Source organism: Gopherus evgoodei, chromosome 9 (assembly GCF_007399415.2).
Source record: "Gopherus evgoodei ecotype Sinaloan lineage chromosome 9, rGopEvg1_v1.p, whole genome shotgun sequence".
Taxonomy (NCBI): domain Eukaryota; kingdom Metazoa; phylum Chordata; order Testudines; family Testudinidae; genus Gopherus; species Gopherus evgoodei.
In genome coordinates, this window is record NC_044330.1 from 108,877,007 (window position 1) to 108,893,657 (window position 16,651).

The 16,651-nt window shown below is 43.8% G+C and overlaps 1 protein-coding gene across 2 annotated transcripts in view; it reads left to right on the forward strand.

Moving 5' to 3' along the window:
* Nucleotides 1–16,651, forward strand: part of GCNA (germ cell nuclear acidic peptidase) — a 53,741-nt gene that overhangs the window by 3,911 nt on the left and 33,179 nt on the right. For both annotated transcript variants that reach the window (XM_030575012.1, XM_030575011.1), the window contains 5 exons: nt 2,391–2,445; nt 13,102–13,148; nt 13,546–13,609; nt 14,953–14,999; nt 15,753–16,208. In XM_030575012.1, coding sequence (XP_030430872.1) covers nt 2,391–2,445; nt 13,102–13,148; nt 13,546–13,609; nt 14,953–14,999; nt 15,753–16,208 — 669 coding nt within the window. The remainder of the gene's footprint in view (nt 1–2,390; nt 2,446–13,101; nt 13,149–13,545; nt 13,610–14,952; nt 15,000–15,752; nt 16,209–16,651) is intronic.

Below are 16,651 nucleotides of genomic sequence, written 5' to 3' on the forward strand. Positions count from 1 at the left end.
GCGGCGAAGCTGGTTTCCTTTCCCGGTTTGCTCTCTCGGTCCCGGAACCCCGAGCAAGCAGGTCTCCTTCCCTGCGGTTTGCTGGCTGGCTCCGGGACCGAGAGAGCAAACCACGGCGTTCCCGGTTTGCTCTCTCGGTCCCGGAACCCCGAGCAAGCAGGTCTCCTTCCCTGCGGTTTGCTGGGTGGCTCCGGGAACGCGAGAGCAAACCGCGGCGAAGCTGGTCTCCTTTCCCGGTTCGCTCTCTCGGTCCCGGAACCCCGAGCAAGCAGGTCTCCTTCCCTGCGGTTTGCTGGCTGGCTCCGGGACCGAGAGAGCAAACCGGGAAAGGAAACCAGCTTGATTACCAGAGGCTTCCTCCTTCCACGGAGGTCAAGAAAAGCGCTGGTAAGTGTCTACATTGGATTACCAGCGCTGGATCCTCTACACCCGAGACAAAACGGGAGTACGGCCAGCGCTGCAAACAGGGAGTTGCAGCGCTGGTGATGCCCTGCAGATGTGTACACCTCCTAAGTTGCAGCGCTGTAACTCCCTCACCAGCGCTGCAACTTTCTGATGTAGACAAGCCCTAACATCTACTAAAAAGCTGTGCCTTCTAATGCAACACCATGCTAATTCAATATTCTGAACAATTAGAAAACATCAGTTTCTATCTACTTCATGTAGTCAGTTAAAAGTTGCACTTACTACGTTGAGGTGGAGAGAAGTATGTTTGGGGTGGGTGAAGTAATGTAGAGAGGCAAAATCACAGTTAAGTGAAATGAGACCTTCTCATACTCTGTGATGGGACAGTATAAAAATCTGAAATTAATAGAATGGCTATAGGTTGCAAAGGATGGCTGAGGACTTAACTAAAGATTTACTGGCACTATTATGGCTGTATGGTGCAATATTCAGTTGAGCGTCCTTAACGGTTTTTAATAGTTTATTTGTTTTATTCAGACAGAGCCACCAAAAAATGCAGTGTACTTTGCAGGCATAATAATGACAGGAGTCTACTTTGGAAGAGTTTGCAGTCAAAGTTCCTAGTATTGCTACATGAATAGTCTGAACAAATTTAATGTGACTACTCACTTATGTAGCATATTGATGTTATGTAACTGTCTGCAGGATTAGGCCTAAGTAAGTGACACAGAGATAAAGGGAAGAGAACACACATTATGGAGAACATCTGCATATTTCCACTCATGGAATTCAAGTCATCTGCCAAAGACTGCAGCTTCAAGGAAATTCAGAGCTGTCTGATTCTGTCATACAGTAATCCTTTAGTGTATCTAGTTCTAGTTATTTCCATTTTTTCCCCCAGTATATACTTATGGTAATCTTACCCATTTTTGGTGTGTACCAGCCAATTGGACACACCACCACCACCACACACACACAAAGGCTTTGAACAGTGTGCTTGCTGCCTTAGGATAAGGTGGGGTTTTTTTTGTTTTTGTTTTTCTCAGGTTGTCCATTCCACCGTCTCTGCAGTCTGGGAAAAGTGTATCCCCCAGACAGATATGATGACTACTGGGCTTACACACTGTAAACCCTTAGGGAATATCAGCTTAGACTCCAGGCTTTTCTCCTGTTGGGAATCTTTGGGTGAAATCAGCTGAACTGCCTGGGGTACCAGGCAGGGGTTTATGCAGACCCTTAAACAGTCTTCCTTAGCTACAAAAGCCTCTTCTAGGTTCTATAAACTGACCTTGGCACTGCCAGCACTGTGCTTAAAAAAACCTATATTACAAATGGGGAAAAGATGCAGTAGATAGCAAGCAATACAAATTAGAATTTATGAAGTGTAGTAACTTGATAAGAGAACCTAAAGAAATTGGGAGGAAAATCCATGGCTGACTGTGTTAAAGAGTTTAAATATATCAGGAAGGAAAGGAATCCTAACAGTGTTCTAGACGGAGATGGTAAAATTGTTCATGATGCAGCAAAGGCAGAAGTGTTCAGCAACTACAGAGTGAAAGGGAATGGTGTATTAAGGCTATTTTTAGCTGAAAATTGACATTTTATTGGTAATTGACTAATGAGAATCAACCTTTCCTTAGGAAAATAACTAAAAAGTACAAATGCAAAACAAGATTATAATTGATTTAATAAATAATGTTTCTTGCTTCCTGATTTAAATTGCTTTGATTTAAATCAATCCATCCTGTTGGAAGTGGCTACTGAGTGGAAGATTAGTGACTGATTATATAGTATATCCTCTCTAAACTGGGAATTCCTTGTTCTGTGTCTGTTCAGTGCCTAGCATGATGGGGTCCTGCCTAATGACTAGGTATTATAGGCGCAACAGTTAAACAAATAATTAACTCCTGACTTTAACCTTGTTGAGGCTTCCCTCCTTGTGCAGTCCTGTCTGGAAAGATGATCTCTTCTGTTTTCGGTTTCAGTTATAAAGACCAAAAAGAAAGTGACTGCAGAATCCTGGCACATGAAGGATGACAGGTGAGAGAACTTTTTAAGAGATTAAAAGGCTGGTCTCTCATCCGTTCAAAAGTTGTATTTTATTGTCTTTACTATGTGATGATAAAGTTGTCTGCAGATAAGTTGTCTTGCTTTTATACAGATTTTTATCTTGTTCTTATTTTTTCTTTTAAGATCTTGTTTTTCTGTTTGGAAGAGCATCTGTGTCCCTTTTCCTAAATCTAAGAATTTGTGTTTTGGTTTTTTGTTTGGCTTTGAATTCCAAACCCAATGTTTGTGAGAGACTGGGGCACAGAGGAGACCTAGCAGGCTCAATTTCAGTCCAAATATTCTGATTTAAGGTGTTGCTTTTGACCTGTAAAAGGTTGCCTATTTGAGAGAGAGCCACTCTCCATGTCATAGAATCATATGACTGTAATGGACCTCAAGAGATCATCTAGTCCAGTCCCCTGCACTCTTGGCAGAACTAAGTATTATCTAGACCATCCCAGACAGATGTTTGTCTAGACTGCTCTTAAAAATCTCCAATGATGGAGATTCCACAACCTCTCTAGGCAATTTATTCCAGTGCTTAACCACTCTGACAGTTAGGAAAATCTTCCTAATGTCCAACCTAAACTGCCATTGCTGCAATTTAAGCCCATTGCTGCTTGTCCTATTCTCAGAGGTTAAGAACAACAATTTTTTCTCCCTCCTCCTTGTAACAACCTGTTATGTACTTGAAAACTGTTATCATGTCCCCTCTCAGTCATCTCTTTTCCAGACTAAACAAACCCAATGTTATCAATCTTCCCTCATAGGTCATGTTTTCTAGACCTTTAATCATTTTTATTGCTCTTCTCTAGATATTCTCCAGTTTGTCCACATCTTTCCTAAAATGTGGCACCCAGAACTGGACACACTATTCCAGCTGAGCCCTAGTCAGCGTGGAATAAAGTGGAAGAATTACTACTTGTGTTTTACTTACAACACTCCTGCTAATACATCCCAGAATGATGTTCAGGGTTGTTTTTGTTTTTGTTTTTTGCAACAGTGTTACACTGTTGACTCATATTTAGTATTTAGGTTATAGTCCACTATGACTGACACACACACACACACACACACACACACACACACACACACACACACACACACACACACACACACACACACACACGTTATAGTCCACTATCACACACACACACCCCCGATCACTTTCCGGTTTACTCCTTCCTAGGCAGTCATTTCCCATTTTGTGGGTAATACTGCCATAGTTATGATCAGCAGCATTCAAGCAGGACCTCCCTTGCTTAGAGAATGCTCTACTCCAGGGGTCGGGATTTTTAATGGCATGCTGCTGCCTGCTGGGGTCCCGGCCCTACTCAGCCCCCCTGCTCTCTCCTGCCAGGGCAGGAGGCAGAAGCTTGGTCTTGCTGGCAGCCAAGCTTCCCCCTCCCCCACTTCTTCCCTCAGCATGCTGCTTTCCTGCCCCTCCTCCTCTCCTTTTCTGTGCCGATCAGCTGATCGCCCTTGTAAGGGAGAGAGGGAGCAGAGCCGCAGAATGCTCGCTGCTCCACGGAGGAGGCAGAGAAGAGGTGGGGACAGGCCCCTGGGGAAAGGGGTGAAATCAGGGCATATCCCCTCCAGCCCCCTGCCGTGAGCACCCCAGCCCTCTGCCCTGACCCCTACACTCCCTCACATACCAGCCCCCCCACACTTCATGCCCTGACTCTTGCACCCTCCCACATCCCCACCCCCACCCTGGGCACCAAATGGGAACTCCTGCACCACCCTCATTCCCACCTGCGCCCTCGATCTGGGGTCCCAGCTGCCGGCCCTGCTCAGCCCGCTGCCGGTCTAGGGTCCCAGCTGCCGGCCCCTTGCAGCCAGGGTCCCACAGGCCCCAGCCTGCTGCTGAACTAGGTGAACAGAACCCCAGGCCAGCAGTGGTGTAAGATTAGCATTTTAATTTAATTTTAAATTAAGCTTCTTAAACATTTTGAAAACCTTTCAAATACAACAATAGACTTATAGAGACAGACCTTTTAAAAAACTTTAAAATGTATTACCGCATGCGAAACCTTAAGCTTAAGTGAAGACTTGGCACACCACTTCTGAAAGGTTGCCGACTCCTGCTCTACTCTTTTTCTCAAAAAGAAGTACTTGGCTTTTGAACTTATTCTCCCCATCCTTGTTCCATAACAGCCTGGGTATGTTAACAGTCAGGATGTATAATAAGGCTTATCTGTTTACTCAAGATTTTGCCAGAAGCTGATGTTATTGTGGAAGGTGAGTTTTGCTTGGGTATGCCACTGGGTTAACTGCTGGTTCTAGTTGAGGTTTTATTTATTTATTTTAAATTTGTCTCGGAGGACCGTGGACTATTGCACTGCCTGGTTACGGGATGTCTCATCCTACAGTTTAGGAGAAGATAGTATAGAGACCACTCTTCCCCAAAGAGATCCTGGTTCTTTCTTATGACTTCTTGTGTGCAGCAAGTTGAATTTTTAGCTTAATGAATTTTTAGCTTATGTTGGTAGGTTTCTGAGATTGACATTCAATTTTCCCTTAAACCATATTGAAATCTTCTTTGAAACATTTTCTCCTTCCATAGCTTCAGAAATAAGCAGTTTGAGTTCTTATCCACTTGAAATGTAAATAACTGATTAGAGCGGATTGAAATTAGGGGAAAAAAATAATTGCAGAATATCTGTCAAATTTAAACAGAAATTTTCTGGCAAGTTGTGATCTTGATCTGTGTAGTGTTGTCTGCCCATCTGTTCTTCTTCGAGGAATGTCCTTATGGGTGCTCCACTGAAGGTGTGTCAGCGCCCCTGTCCCTCTAATCAGAGATTCTAGATAGCAGTGTACGTTCGGCCCGCATGTGCACTCACCCTTCCTCGAGGCTAACTAGGTCTGCACTGGTGAATTGCCTTCAGTTCTTCTTCGAGTGCTGTCCCTGTGAGTGCTCCACACTAGGTGATGGTGCGTCCTGGTGTTGTACCAATTATATTAGACCAGTAAAAACCAGCAGGATCTTATTAAAGGGGACAAGGCAAAGATGCCACATTTATTATGATAACAATGTATAACTAATAACTAATATCTTAATTCTTATACACACACATTATACCTATTACCTATACACACACACACACTCACATTATACCTAATACCTATACACACACTCACACATTCATCAGGTGTTCTGCAGCTGCTGCATAGTTACCAGTCCTGAAGATAGCTTAAGTTCATGGCTTGATTTTGCAGCTTGGGTTCGTAGCTTGTGGCAGCTAACTGGCCAGGAAAGCTGGGCACAAGGCTGAGCTGGATCTCTGTTGGGCAGGCACCGATGTTCTTCCATGTTGGCAGCAGAATGTTACCCAGAGTCTCTCATTTCACCCTTCTTTTTTATAGGCTCTTAGTTTGGATTCAAAGTCTATAGGTCTTGCTGTGTCACGCTGCCTCTGGGTTTAGATTGATCACCCATCAATTGCAGGCGTGACTTTCAGCCTTGGACCTGGCTTTGATCTTCCTTCTGTTGTTCTGTTGTCCTTTTCTTTTTAGGGTGGATGCTTCTTACTTTGTTTAGGGCTGTTGTCTAGGTCTTCAGCCGTTGAACTTTATCTCATCAGGACAGGCTGGGGCTGGAGGTTGATTCCATCATTCATACATACCTCATTCACACATCTAAACTAATAAGATTACAGCAGAGTTTGCAAAAATGAAGGTTGGAGGAAGCTTTTACAAAATGGAGTGAGTGTTTTAAAATGGGGTTTGAATTACAATACGGAACAGAAGTTACAGTGTAGGCAAGTGTAGTGAATGGTGAACAGAAGTTACATTAATAAAGTGAACAATTAAAAACAATTTCATTTATCAGTTCTCCACTGGCGCGGTTGATCGGAGATCTTCGGTAGCAGTGCCTGGTTGGGGGACATGCACTTGGCTGCTGTCTCATAGTGTCGTTAGGGTCTGCCTAACTGCGCGTGTCCCACATCCCCCATAGTTCCTTCTCAGCTGTCCTTAGCTGAAGACAGGACTCAGGGAAGAGGATCAGCACTGCCCTGGTTTCTGAAGGAAATAATTACAAAGAACCTAGAAATAGTAACATCCCAGTTGTTTCCCTTCCTTTAGAAGAGTTACTTAGTTTAAATTAAAAAAAAAAACAAAAACTTTTTTCTTCAACTTTGTCTCCTGCTGAGAGACTCTCGCCTGGCATTCCTAGTGCAATAGTGCCAGGGGCTTCAGGATTCAAGAAATGTGCTTCCTGTCAGGACTTTATGCCAAGGTCCAGTGGACACTCGCGTTGTGTGAAGTGCTTTGGCGAGACACACGTCCCTGCCAAGTGTGTCCACTGCATGAGCCTCAAAACTAGGGCTCATTGTGACAGGGACCTGTGGCTGAAAATGCTTCTCATGCAGAAATACTTGCCGCCGCTGCTGGAGACAGGCAGTGGCAAACCCTGCCTCTCACGCTCCCCGGCCAGGTCTGAACCAATTGGCAACATTGCTTCACCCTCTCATGCGAAGAGGCAAGAAGCTCTGCAGCCACCTATGGAGAAGAGCAGTAAACCCTCTCCCTCAGGTTCCCCTGCCAGGTCAGAACCTACCAGGAGCCCAACTTCACCCTCTCACGTGAAGAGGCAGGAAGCCCTAATGTCAGAGACACTCAAAAGGGTAAAAGAACTCCCATGGGGTCTTTACCCTTGATGCTGTCAGCACCGAGAGCAGGCAACTTTGACCGCCCCTGCATTTCAGAAGCAACTCACATGGGGTTCAAAAGCAGGGACCTGACTTCCCACAGTGGGAAGCTCTCCTCAGCACCAATCCCCCCTGTCACTGACAGTGGACCCGGTGCTGACAACGTGTTCCACCCCCACTCTCGGCTCCTGCAAAAGTGAAACTAAAATAACTCCGGGCTGCCGCTCACACTTCACACTCTGCAGCACACCAGCCTAGGGAGCAGCAACAATTCCTGCATCAGCAGGGTATCTCTGTGGCCCCTGAGCCTGACTCTATGCTCCTAGACACGGAGCACTCGCTATTTGAACAGTAGCTCTCACCACCTGACCTGGATACTTTCACTGATAGTGAGAATAGCACACCGCAGCAGGCAGAGTTCTCCCTGCCTGAATCTTCCCCTCCACTGAAGCTATACATACCCCAAGATATGGGGCATCATAAGAATCAGCCTCAGTTTTCCTACTTTCTGCCCCAGTGGCCGGGACCCAATTTTTCCTACCTGGCCTCAGTGGTACCCATGGTCGGTGCCACCGCTCTTCCTTGCGCCCTTTCTACCGGATCGCAATCTCGTCCTATGCCTATATCCCCAGGTCTATTAACACTTAGAGCTCCTGAACCCCCTCCTGAAGAGGTTGGCTATGAGCCCTTCCTGAGTTTACTGGCTCCTGCCTATCTGTAAACAAAGCTTTCCCTAGAACCAGCTGATACTCTCTGGCAGAACCCTGCCTTCATTCCGCCAACATGCAAGAAAGCTGAACATAAATACATGTGCCCACGAGGGATGTTGATTTCTTATTTTCTTACCCACAACCCAATTCTATTGTGGGTGCAGCAATGCAGAGAATAAAGCAACCACACTACCGGCCCATTCTGCAGGACAAGGGCCTCAAATGCCTTGACCTCCTGGACCGCAAGGTTTATACCTCTTCTACTCTGCAATTTAGAATTGCCAATTATTCCACCCTCCTTTCAAGCTATGACCATGACAACTACAACAAGCTTTTTGATTTGTCTCCCATGTACCGGAGGACAGGAGAGTGGACTTCAAGTTAGTCCTCGTTGAAGGTTAGTTGCTGTCTAGGAAGGCACAACAAGTGTCCATGGACATGGCTGGTCCAGCAGCCCGCGCCACTGCAGCGGTGATGAGCCGGTCTTCCTGGCTCTCAACATCCAGTATCCCCAAAGAATTGCAGTCCAAAGTGGAGGATCTCCCCTTAGACACACATACTCTTTTTTTTTCCTTTTAAGTCCTTCACACTATGAAAGACTCTAGAGCCACTTTGCGCACATTGGGCATATACCCATTCATCCCCAGGAGGCCATGGTATCAACCTTATCAGAGGCCCAGTGCACAATATCACCGACCCCAGTCCAGACCCTATGACACTGGGAGAAACCGCAACAGACCACCTAGGCGCAGGCAAAACCAGGCACAACCAACTACTTCCTGCCATTGGGTAACAATAATTTTGAAGTGCTGGTCAGGCATCTGCACGACCACCTCTTGACTTCACCGCCTATTTACCTATTTGGCTACTGCCTCCAGGCTTTCCCGCCATGTCTGGCAACAGATCATGCAGAATTGCTGAGTCCTGGAAATACCTCAGTCAGGTTACTCCATCCCTTTCCTATCTTCCCCGTCTCTCTTCAGGGACCCCTCTGACGAGCACCTTCTCTGTGTGGAGGTGGGTCATCTTCTCCACCTAGGTGCAGTTGCACATGTACCAATGCAATATCAGAGAAAAGGGTTCTACTCCCACTACTTTCTAACCCAAAAGAAAGGCGGGGGGGGGGTGGAGACTGAACAAGTTTGTATGTGTACAAAAATTCGAGATGGTCTCATTGGGCACAATAATACCTATGCTGGAACAAGGCCAAGATGCCTATTTCCATATATCCATTCATCCAGAACACAGATGCTGCATGTGATTCCTCAGTATTACGCATCTCATACGCACAATCTGCGTTCGCCCCAGAATATAGGCACAGACCTGCCTTCAGCTTCTTCGTCACATGGCAGCCACCACCTTTATGGCCAAATACACCACGTCGCACATGAGATGCCTTCAGGATCAGCTCAGCTCCAACTACAAACCCGGCAGAAACAGTTTCTGCATAGCTCTGACTCCACTGCCGAATGTAGTGGCCTCCTTACATTGGTGGACAAAATCAGAGAACCTGTGCATGGATGTTGCCTTCCATCCACGCTCTCTAATACTCACACTGATCACAGACACTTCCCAGATAGATTGCAGGGTGCACTTAGGTGACCACAAGGCACAGGGCCGCCGGTCCCTATCAGAGACGCATCTGCACATCAATCTCCTAGAACTCAGAGCCGTCAGGCAGGGAGGAGCACGATCACACTTCTATATACAGCAGCCATTAAACTATGGAATTGGTACATACAATATCACATAAGTCACCGCTTCCTACCTGCTCAGGTGTCACAACACTACCACCGACACACTCAGCAGACATTTCTCCGAGGAGCACAAATGAGCATTACATCCCATGATACTCCGACAGCTCTCCTCCCACTGGGGCATTCTGTTGATAAACCTGTTTGTCACTCCTCAAAACTGCAAGTATAATCTATTTCGCTCCAGAGCAGGACTCAGAAACGCATCTGTAGGGGATGCGTTCCTCATTGCTTAGAACAACTCCCTCATGTATGCTTTCCCACCTATTCCCCTGGGTTCTACACAGCATCACAGAGGACATGGCCCGGGTCATACTTATTGCCCCAGCTTGGCCCAAGCAGACATGGTATCCTTACCTGCTACACATGTCCATCCATCCTTCCAGGACACTCCCCAACAGACCAGATCTCCTCTCCCAGAACTGTGGTCAGCTTCTTCATCTGCAGCTCTGGAAACTCCATTTTTTGGTGTGGTTCCTTCATGTTTCAATTCCACGAATTAGCCTGCTCAGAACAGGTCCAATACGTCCTCCTGCACAGTAGAAGGGACTCTGCTTCTAAGACTTACCTGCAAAAGTGGAAACGCCTCTCCATCTTGCACTGATGCCTAATACCCCAGACTGCAACCCTCCCTGACATCTTAGACTACCTTTTCGAAGTAAAACAGGACGGGCTTTCGCTCAGTTCTATCAAGAGTATACTTAGCGGCCCTTACCACCTTCCATGACACTATGCACGGCTATTCACTTTTTGCCCACCCCACACTGAGATTCATTCATGAGTAGCCTCCTGGAGTCTCAACCTAGTTCTCCCAGCTCTTATGAAACCCCCTTTCAAGTCTCTGGCTACCTCATCCCTGCTCCACATGTCCATGAAAGTGGCTTTCTTGGTTGCCATAACGTCAATAAGAAGGGTTGGTGAAATAAGCGCCCTGATGGTCTACCCTCCTTACACCATTTTCTCTAAAGACAAGGTTACTATATGAACCTGTCCCACATTCCTCTCCAAGGTGGTGTCTACCTTCCACCTTCACCAGTCAATACACTTACCTGTATTCCATCCCAAGCCTCACATGACCCCACAAGAAGCTGCGTTGCATACCCTCGATATCCGATGGGTTCTTGCATTTTATCTTGACAGAACTAAACCATTTCGGGAATCCCCTCGGCTATTTGTTTCTACTACTGAGAGATCAAAGGGTGACACTGTCTGTAAGCGAAGACTCTCCAAGGGGATCTCGGCTTGCGTCAGATTCTGCTATTAGACCCAGAATGTTCAACCACCAGAGGGTGTTAGGACTCATTTTACTAGAGCAATGTCAACATACATTGCCTTCCTCCACAACGTACCTGTTACAGACATATGCAAGGTGGCCACATGGACATCTGATAGCACATATAATCCAATGGTCTATTACTGTCTAGCAGATCAAGACTTTTACAGTGATACCTCACAAGACATACTTTGTTCAAAACATAGCCTAATTATACTACAGTGGTGAATAAGGGGGTTCCAGGGTGTCCGCCTTTCATCTGAACCAACTAATCCACTGTGATGTTATGAGTATAATATAATATTTCATTGAAAGGTGACAAGGCCAGCAAGAGTTAGTTAACTCACCCCACCGACTGACCTGACCCATGGGTGAACCTTAAGAACTGGTTAGCAAGATATATAAATGAATAGAGCTTTGAAATGCAAGTCTGCATTGTTGGAGGTAGAAGGGTAGATGTTTGCTCAGGTCTTGATGTCAGCAAACAGGTCTTATCTATTGCTATAGTTTTAATTCAAAGATCAAAAAAGGGAATATTAGCATTTAAGATCATACTTAAGTGAAATAGTATTATTGTCTATATGTCTCTTTGAAGGTTATGGTAACCTGTATCTGAACAGTTTAATGGATAAATTACTCTCTGCTAATTGTCAGGATGTTTGGGAGAAGGAGTTAAGCCTATTGTTTTCTCAGGCCAAAAGGCTGCTAGAAATGTATAAGAAGCCTGGGACACAATCCTTCTTCATCTCAGATCTGCTTTGGGTTTCAAGAAGGGGAAACCTTAAGCCACAAGGATTGAGATCCCCAGTCACTGACTGGAGTCACCCTGAATATGGACATTGGATTATAACCTATGGACTATTTCTAAAAGGACTTTTGGCAACTACAAGCTCACCTCTACTATGTATCTGAACCTTAAGAATTGAGTTCAAGTCTGTATGTGTATTGATCCTTTAATCAACACTCTCTCTCTTTTCTATTCTTTTCTATTCTTTTTCTTTTCTATTCTATAAATTTTAGCTTAGTTAATAACAATTGGCTATAGTGTGTATTTTGAGTAAGATCTAAGTTTTATAATTGGACCTGGGTATGTGGCTGATCCTTTGGGATTGGAAGAACCTTTTATATGATGAAGTAAGATTTTCAGGAATCATCATCATATCTGACAGGTGTGTCTGGACGGAGGCCTGAGGCTGGGCACTTTGAGGGAACTGCATGGTTTGGACTTCTCAGTAACCAATGAGGTACTATAGAAGCTGTTTTGTGCTGGCAAGGTAAATCTAAGTATTGGAATAACCACCAGCGTTTGGGGTTTGTCTGCCTCGTTTTGTTTGCAGTTCACCCTGATTGAGTGACCTCAGCTGGCTCCCACGGGCAGCACCGTCACATCCACCTCCCCATATTTTTTTCCTAAACCATATTCTGACAACAGGGAGATAACACTGCATATGCTGGACATTAGGAGAGCTCTGATGTTTTATCTGGACAGGACTAAGGACTTTAGTAAATCTCCCAAACTCTTCCTTTCATTTGCAGAAATATGCAAGGGATCTGCAGTATCATCTCAAATACTCTCCAGATGGGTCTCCAGATGCATTACCCACTGTTACCCCTTGCACATAACCTGCTGCTTCCATCAGGGATCCACATGCACTCCACAAGATCCATTTCCATATAGCTCATGTTTATTCAAAATGTCCCCATCTCAGAAATCTGTAGGGCAGTGACCGAGGCTTCTGCCCATACTTTTGCAGATCACTAAACAATTACCTGAGATGTGCCTTGATGCCATCTTTGGCTCCACAATACTATCTATCATTAGTAACAGATTCCACTCTGAAGCCCCACCCCTACAGTGGAGCACCCTTAAGGACACTACTCAAAGAAGAAGTTACTCATCTTGTGCAGTACGAATGGTTCTTCACGATGTGTGTCCATATGGGTGCTGCACAACTCGTCATCCTCCCCTCTACTTCAGAGTTCTCTGCCGCAAGCCCCTTGGTAAGAAGGAACTGAGGGTGGTTCGTCTGCACAACACTAGTTAGCCTCAAGGAAGGAAGAGTGCATGTTCAGGCCGAATGGACACAGTTGCCTCTAATCAGAGATTTTAGGTTCTGGGGTGCAGATAACACCTACAGTGGAGCTTCCATAGGGCGACACATCCCGAAGAGCCATCATTATTGCAGAAGGTGAGTAACTTCCTCGCTTCTGAAGTGACTATGTTCCTCACATCTGTTTTGTGCTTTATTTTGCAGCTCTCTTCTGCCCTTTTCTTCCAGTAGTGATGAAGAATTTGAAATATGTAAGTAAAGAGTGGTTAGAATGTTAATCTTGCTTTCTCAATAAGTGTAGAAAGGATGTATTCCTCATAGCTGCAAGAATATGAATTTCTTCTGAAATACCTTTTTACAGTGAATCTTTTTGTTGCAAAGCCTATTCTTTCTCCCACGTCTTAAGGTATGGCAAGGGTTGAATGATGAAGGAGAGGGTAGCCAAAGAGCTGCTTCTGCTCTGAATAGCTGAGAATTTTAATTGTGAGATTAAGTAGGGTTCTTGTTCTAGAGACATTTGGATACTATAGGTAATATAAAAGTTGTAACAATTTTTGTCTATATATGCCCTTAAGGCATGGAATGGGATCACTTTTAGAAAGCTAAAATAAATTTCCTGTGATGTAATTCTCTCACATTCTGATATAGTTTTATCTAGAATGAAGACTCCAAAATCCCTAGCACATCAAGTCTCGAAGAAACAAAATAGCAGGTGGGTCCTGGAATTATTGAATTGTCTATAGTTAGAGAGAGACTTTTTTTGTCTAATCCATGGCAGCCAATATGTGCCATTAATGAGTTATTTTGAATATGGAAAATTGAATTAGATCTTCTCTCATTTGCATAGGGTGTCATCAGTATCTGGAGGATTGGGCACAGATTTAGAAGTCAACATTAGGAGTTCTAATCCTGGCTCTGCTGCTCATAGCAAGCGTGGCCTTGATCACATTGCTTCTCCTCCCTGTGCCTTAGTTTTTCCACTGTAAAATGAAGATTAATAATTCATAAGGCTGTTTTTAAAACTAAAGTTTTTACAGTACTTTTAAAATGTAAAACATTACATAGATGTGAAGTATTGTTATTTGGAGTCACATCTCACTATTTTGTTGTTGTTTTGAAGCACTGTATAGCTTATAATGGGATATAATAGAATCATAGATTAGGGTTGGAATAGACCTAGTCATCCAGGAGGTCATCTAGTCCAACCCCTGCTCAAATGGAACCTTTCACCTCTGTCACCAGTTTCACTGCTAAGTAGGTTTGGATTTACAGTTATTGTCTGACAGTCATTAGACTACTATTTGAAATGACTTGGTCTTGGTGAGTTTTGGAGAGGAGATGTCCATAACACTCAATCTTCGTTGTCTCTGGTACTAATTATTCCCATAGTTGGCAGTTTTGGCGGAGGCACCAAGTGTTGAATGATTCATGGAAACCGAACTCTCTCTCTCTTTGCCAGTTGAAGTGATTCCTGCAGATTAGAAATTAGGCATATTAGTGGGAGTGGAATATGGGGTTTTGCAATGTGGCAGCCTGTACTCTGGATTCTTATGGATCGAGGATTTAACAGTACTGGCAGCTTTGCGTCTTTCACAAGTGCTAAATTCACATTTAAAGGCAACCTTTTTGATCAACAGTGTGATTTCTAAGCAGAATTGTATAAATTCTGTCTTTAAGATTCCCTACCTGTATCCCTCATTCTTGTTACTGGATAAAATGATAATGGTCTATTTCAATATCTGAACTTAGTTTGCAAGCATGTTCTCATCCTACTGTAGCACTGAACTTACAAAATAGCCCATGATTCTTGAAATGGAGTTCTGTCTTTTGCTTAGAAGTTTAATGATAAATACTGACAAAATGTAACTGACAACAAAAAGTTATATTGAGAGAGTTCTTTGGTGGTAATGGATGTTTCCAGTCAATAAATTAGAACACTGTACCAGGCTGCTTTATTGTCAACTTTACCTATATCAAGACAAAAATCATTCCTGGCTTCCTTTGCCTCATTTTATTGTTTCTCTATGGTTTGAATGAAATCATCGTTGACTTCAGGGAAGACTTCTCCGATTTTACAAGAAAGAATGAGACAAGCAAGAAGGGTAAGTAGCCATCCAACAAAGAAGGGACAAGAGTTTTAGCTGGGTGGAGAGATAATGCTTATTGTTCAGAGCTCACAATTATTCTTTAGGAAGAGCACAGAAATAGCTTTAGAAAAGTTTGGTCCCTTTTAGGATAAGATAACAGGGCAAGTTCAATTCTGTTCGCTTTTTGCTTTATTAATTCTCTCCTTCCTCATTCTCAATTTCCCATTCCTCCATATGATCCTTCCCTTTTTCCTCTTCCTTCTTGTTATGCTTGTTTTAACAGTGGGATATCAATATCTTCACTTGTGGTACTCTTTAAAATCCTTTCCATATTTGAATCTTTTACTTATAAGAAAATCCAGCTGCCATTTCCCTTCAGTGCCCTTTCACATGCTGCATATTTAAGACGTAAAATTGACCATATAATCAGCTAAATAGAAACTCTTATGTGTGCGTAACTGCAGAAGTTTTCTTTTATCAGAAAGTGTGGCTGTAATGAAGTGTTCTCTAGCTATTCTTATCTTGTGTCAGACTGACTTAAACCCCTTTTGCAGGCACAATGTGGACCCAACATACATACCTTTTTGATTGTTTGTCTGCAGTGCAACTGGAAGTAGTGTGATTCTAGGTGTGAATGAGCATGGGTTGGATGAAGTTGCTAAGATTCCTTTCTCTGCCTAGTGGTTTCATGTTTTCCAAAGGATCTGATTAACTTGCATTAAAACATATAAATGCTGAAATCTTTGAATTTTTCTTTTTGAATTGTAGCAGTGAAGAATGTTCAGACCCAGAAGAAGCCAGTGACTTCTCGAAAGGAAAACACTTACGCTCAGGAACGGCTGTATCCAGAGATTTTAAGTGACAGTAAACATGATGATTCTGTTTTCATAAAAAGTACATGGTCTGACCACTGCCAAGAAATTGAAGCGAGGGGCTTGAAGGACAACCTGCAACAGATACAGCAAACTCCTTCACAAAAACAGAAAGAGTTTGATATTTCTAAATATAGTCCAAATTCATCTCTTGATGGGAAAGAAAGAGATTGGGAAGAGCGTGCACGGAACAACACGCGAACCATGGCATTACGACATAATGCAGCATTAGGGCCAGACAGCTCAGAGGATGAATTTGAATCTTTAATAGAGCGGATAAAGAAGCGAACCATACCACTGACTCCAAGTTTAACTTCAAACAAAGCCACTCTATCCCAATCAGCCACTACAGGTAGGAGAAGTCATTTTTTATTTCTGTATTCTTAATCATATTTATTCATGAAGTATCTTGTTAGTACTGCAGCCATTTGCACAGCATAATTTTAAAAATGTGTTGCACTTCTTGTCAAATCTTTGGATGTAGTTAATATTTCTATTGCTGTCTATTCACATAGGGTCTTTTCTCCCCAGTCACAGAGCAGAGTGGTTCACGTACTTATTGATAATACTATTACAAGTTGGGAGGACCACATTTCAGCCAGATGGACAGAAAGGTTAGAGTTCTGTGGGAGTGGTGCATAGTACACTACATAGATTCTATATCTTTCTTCCTACATACTTGCAGATTGATGAGCAGAAACCTACATGATCAGCAGAAGTAGTTGCTCAAGAACTTGGTAGGAAACATACACTTACTGTGGATGTATCTGGAAACAGACCTGTTTGCAACAAGAG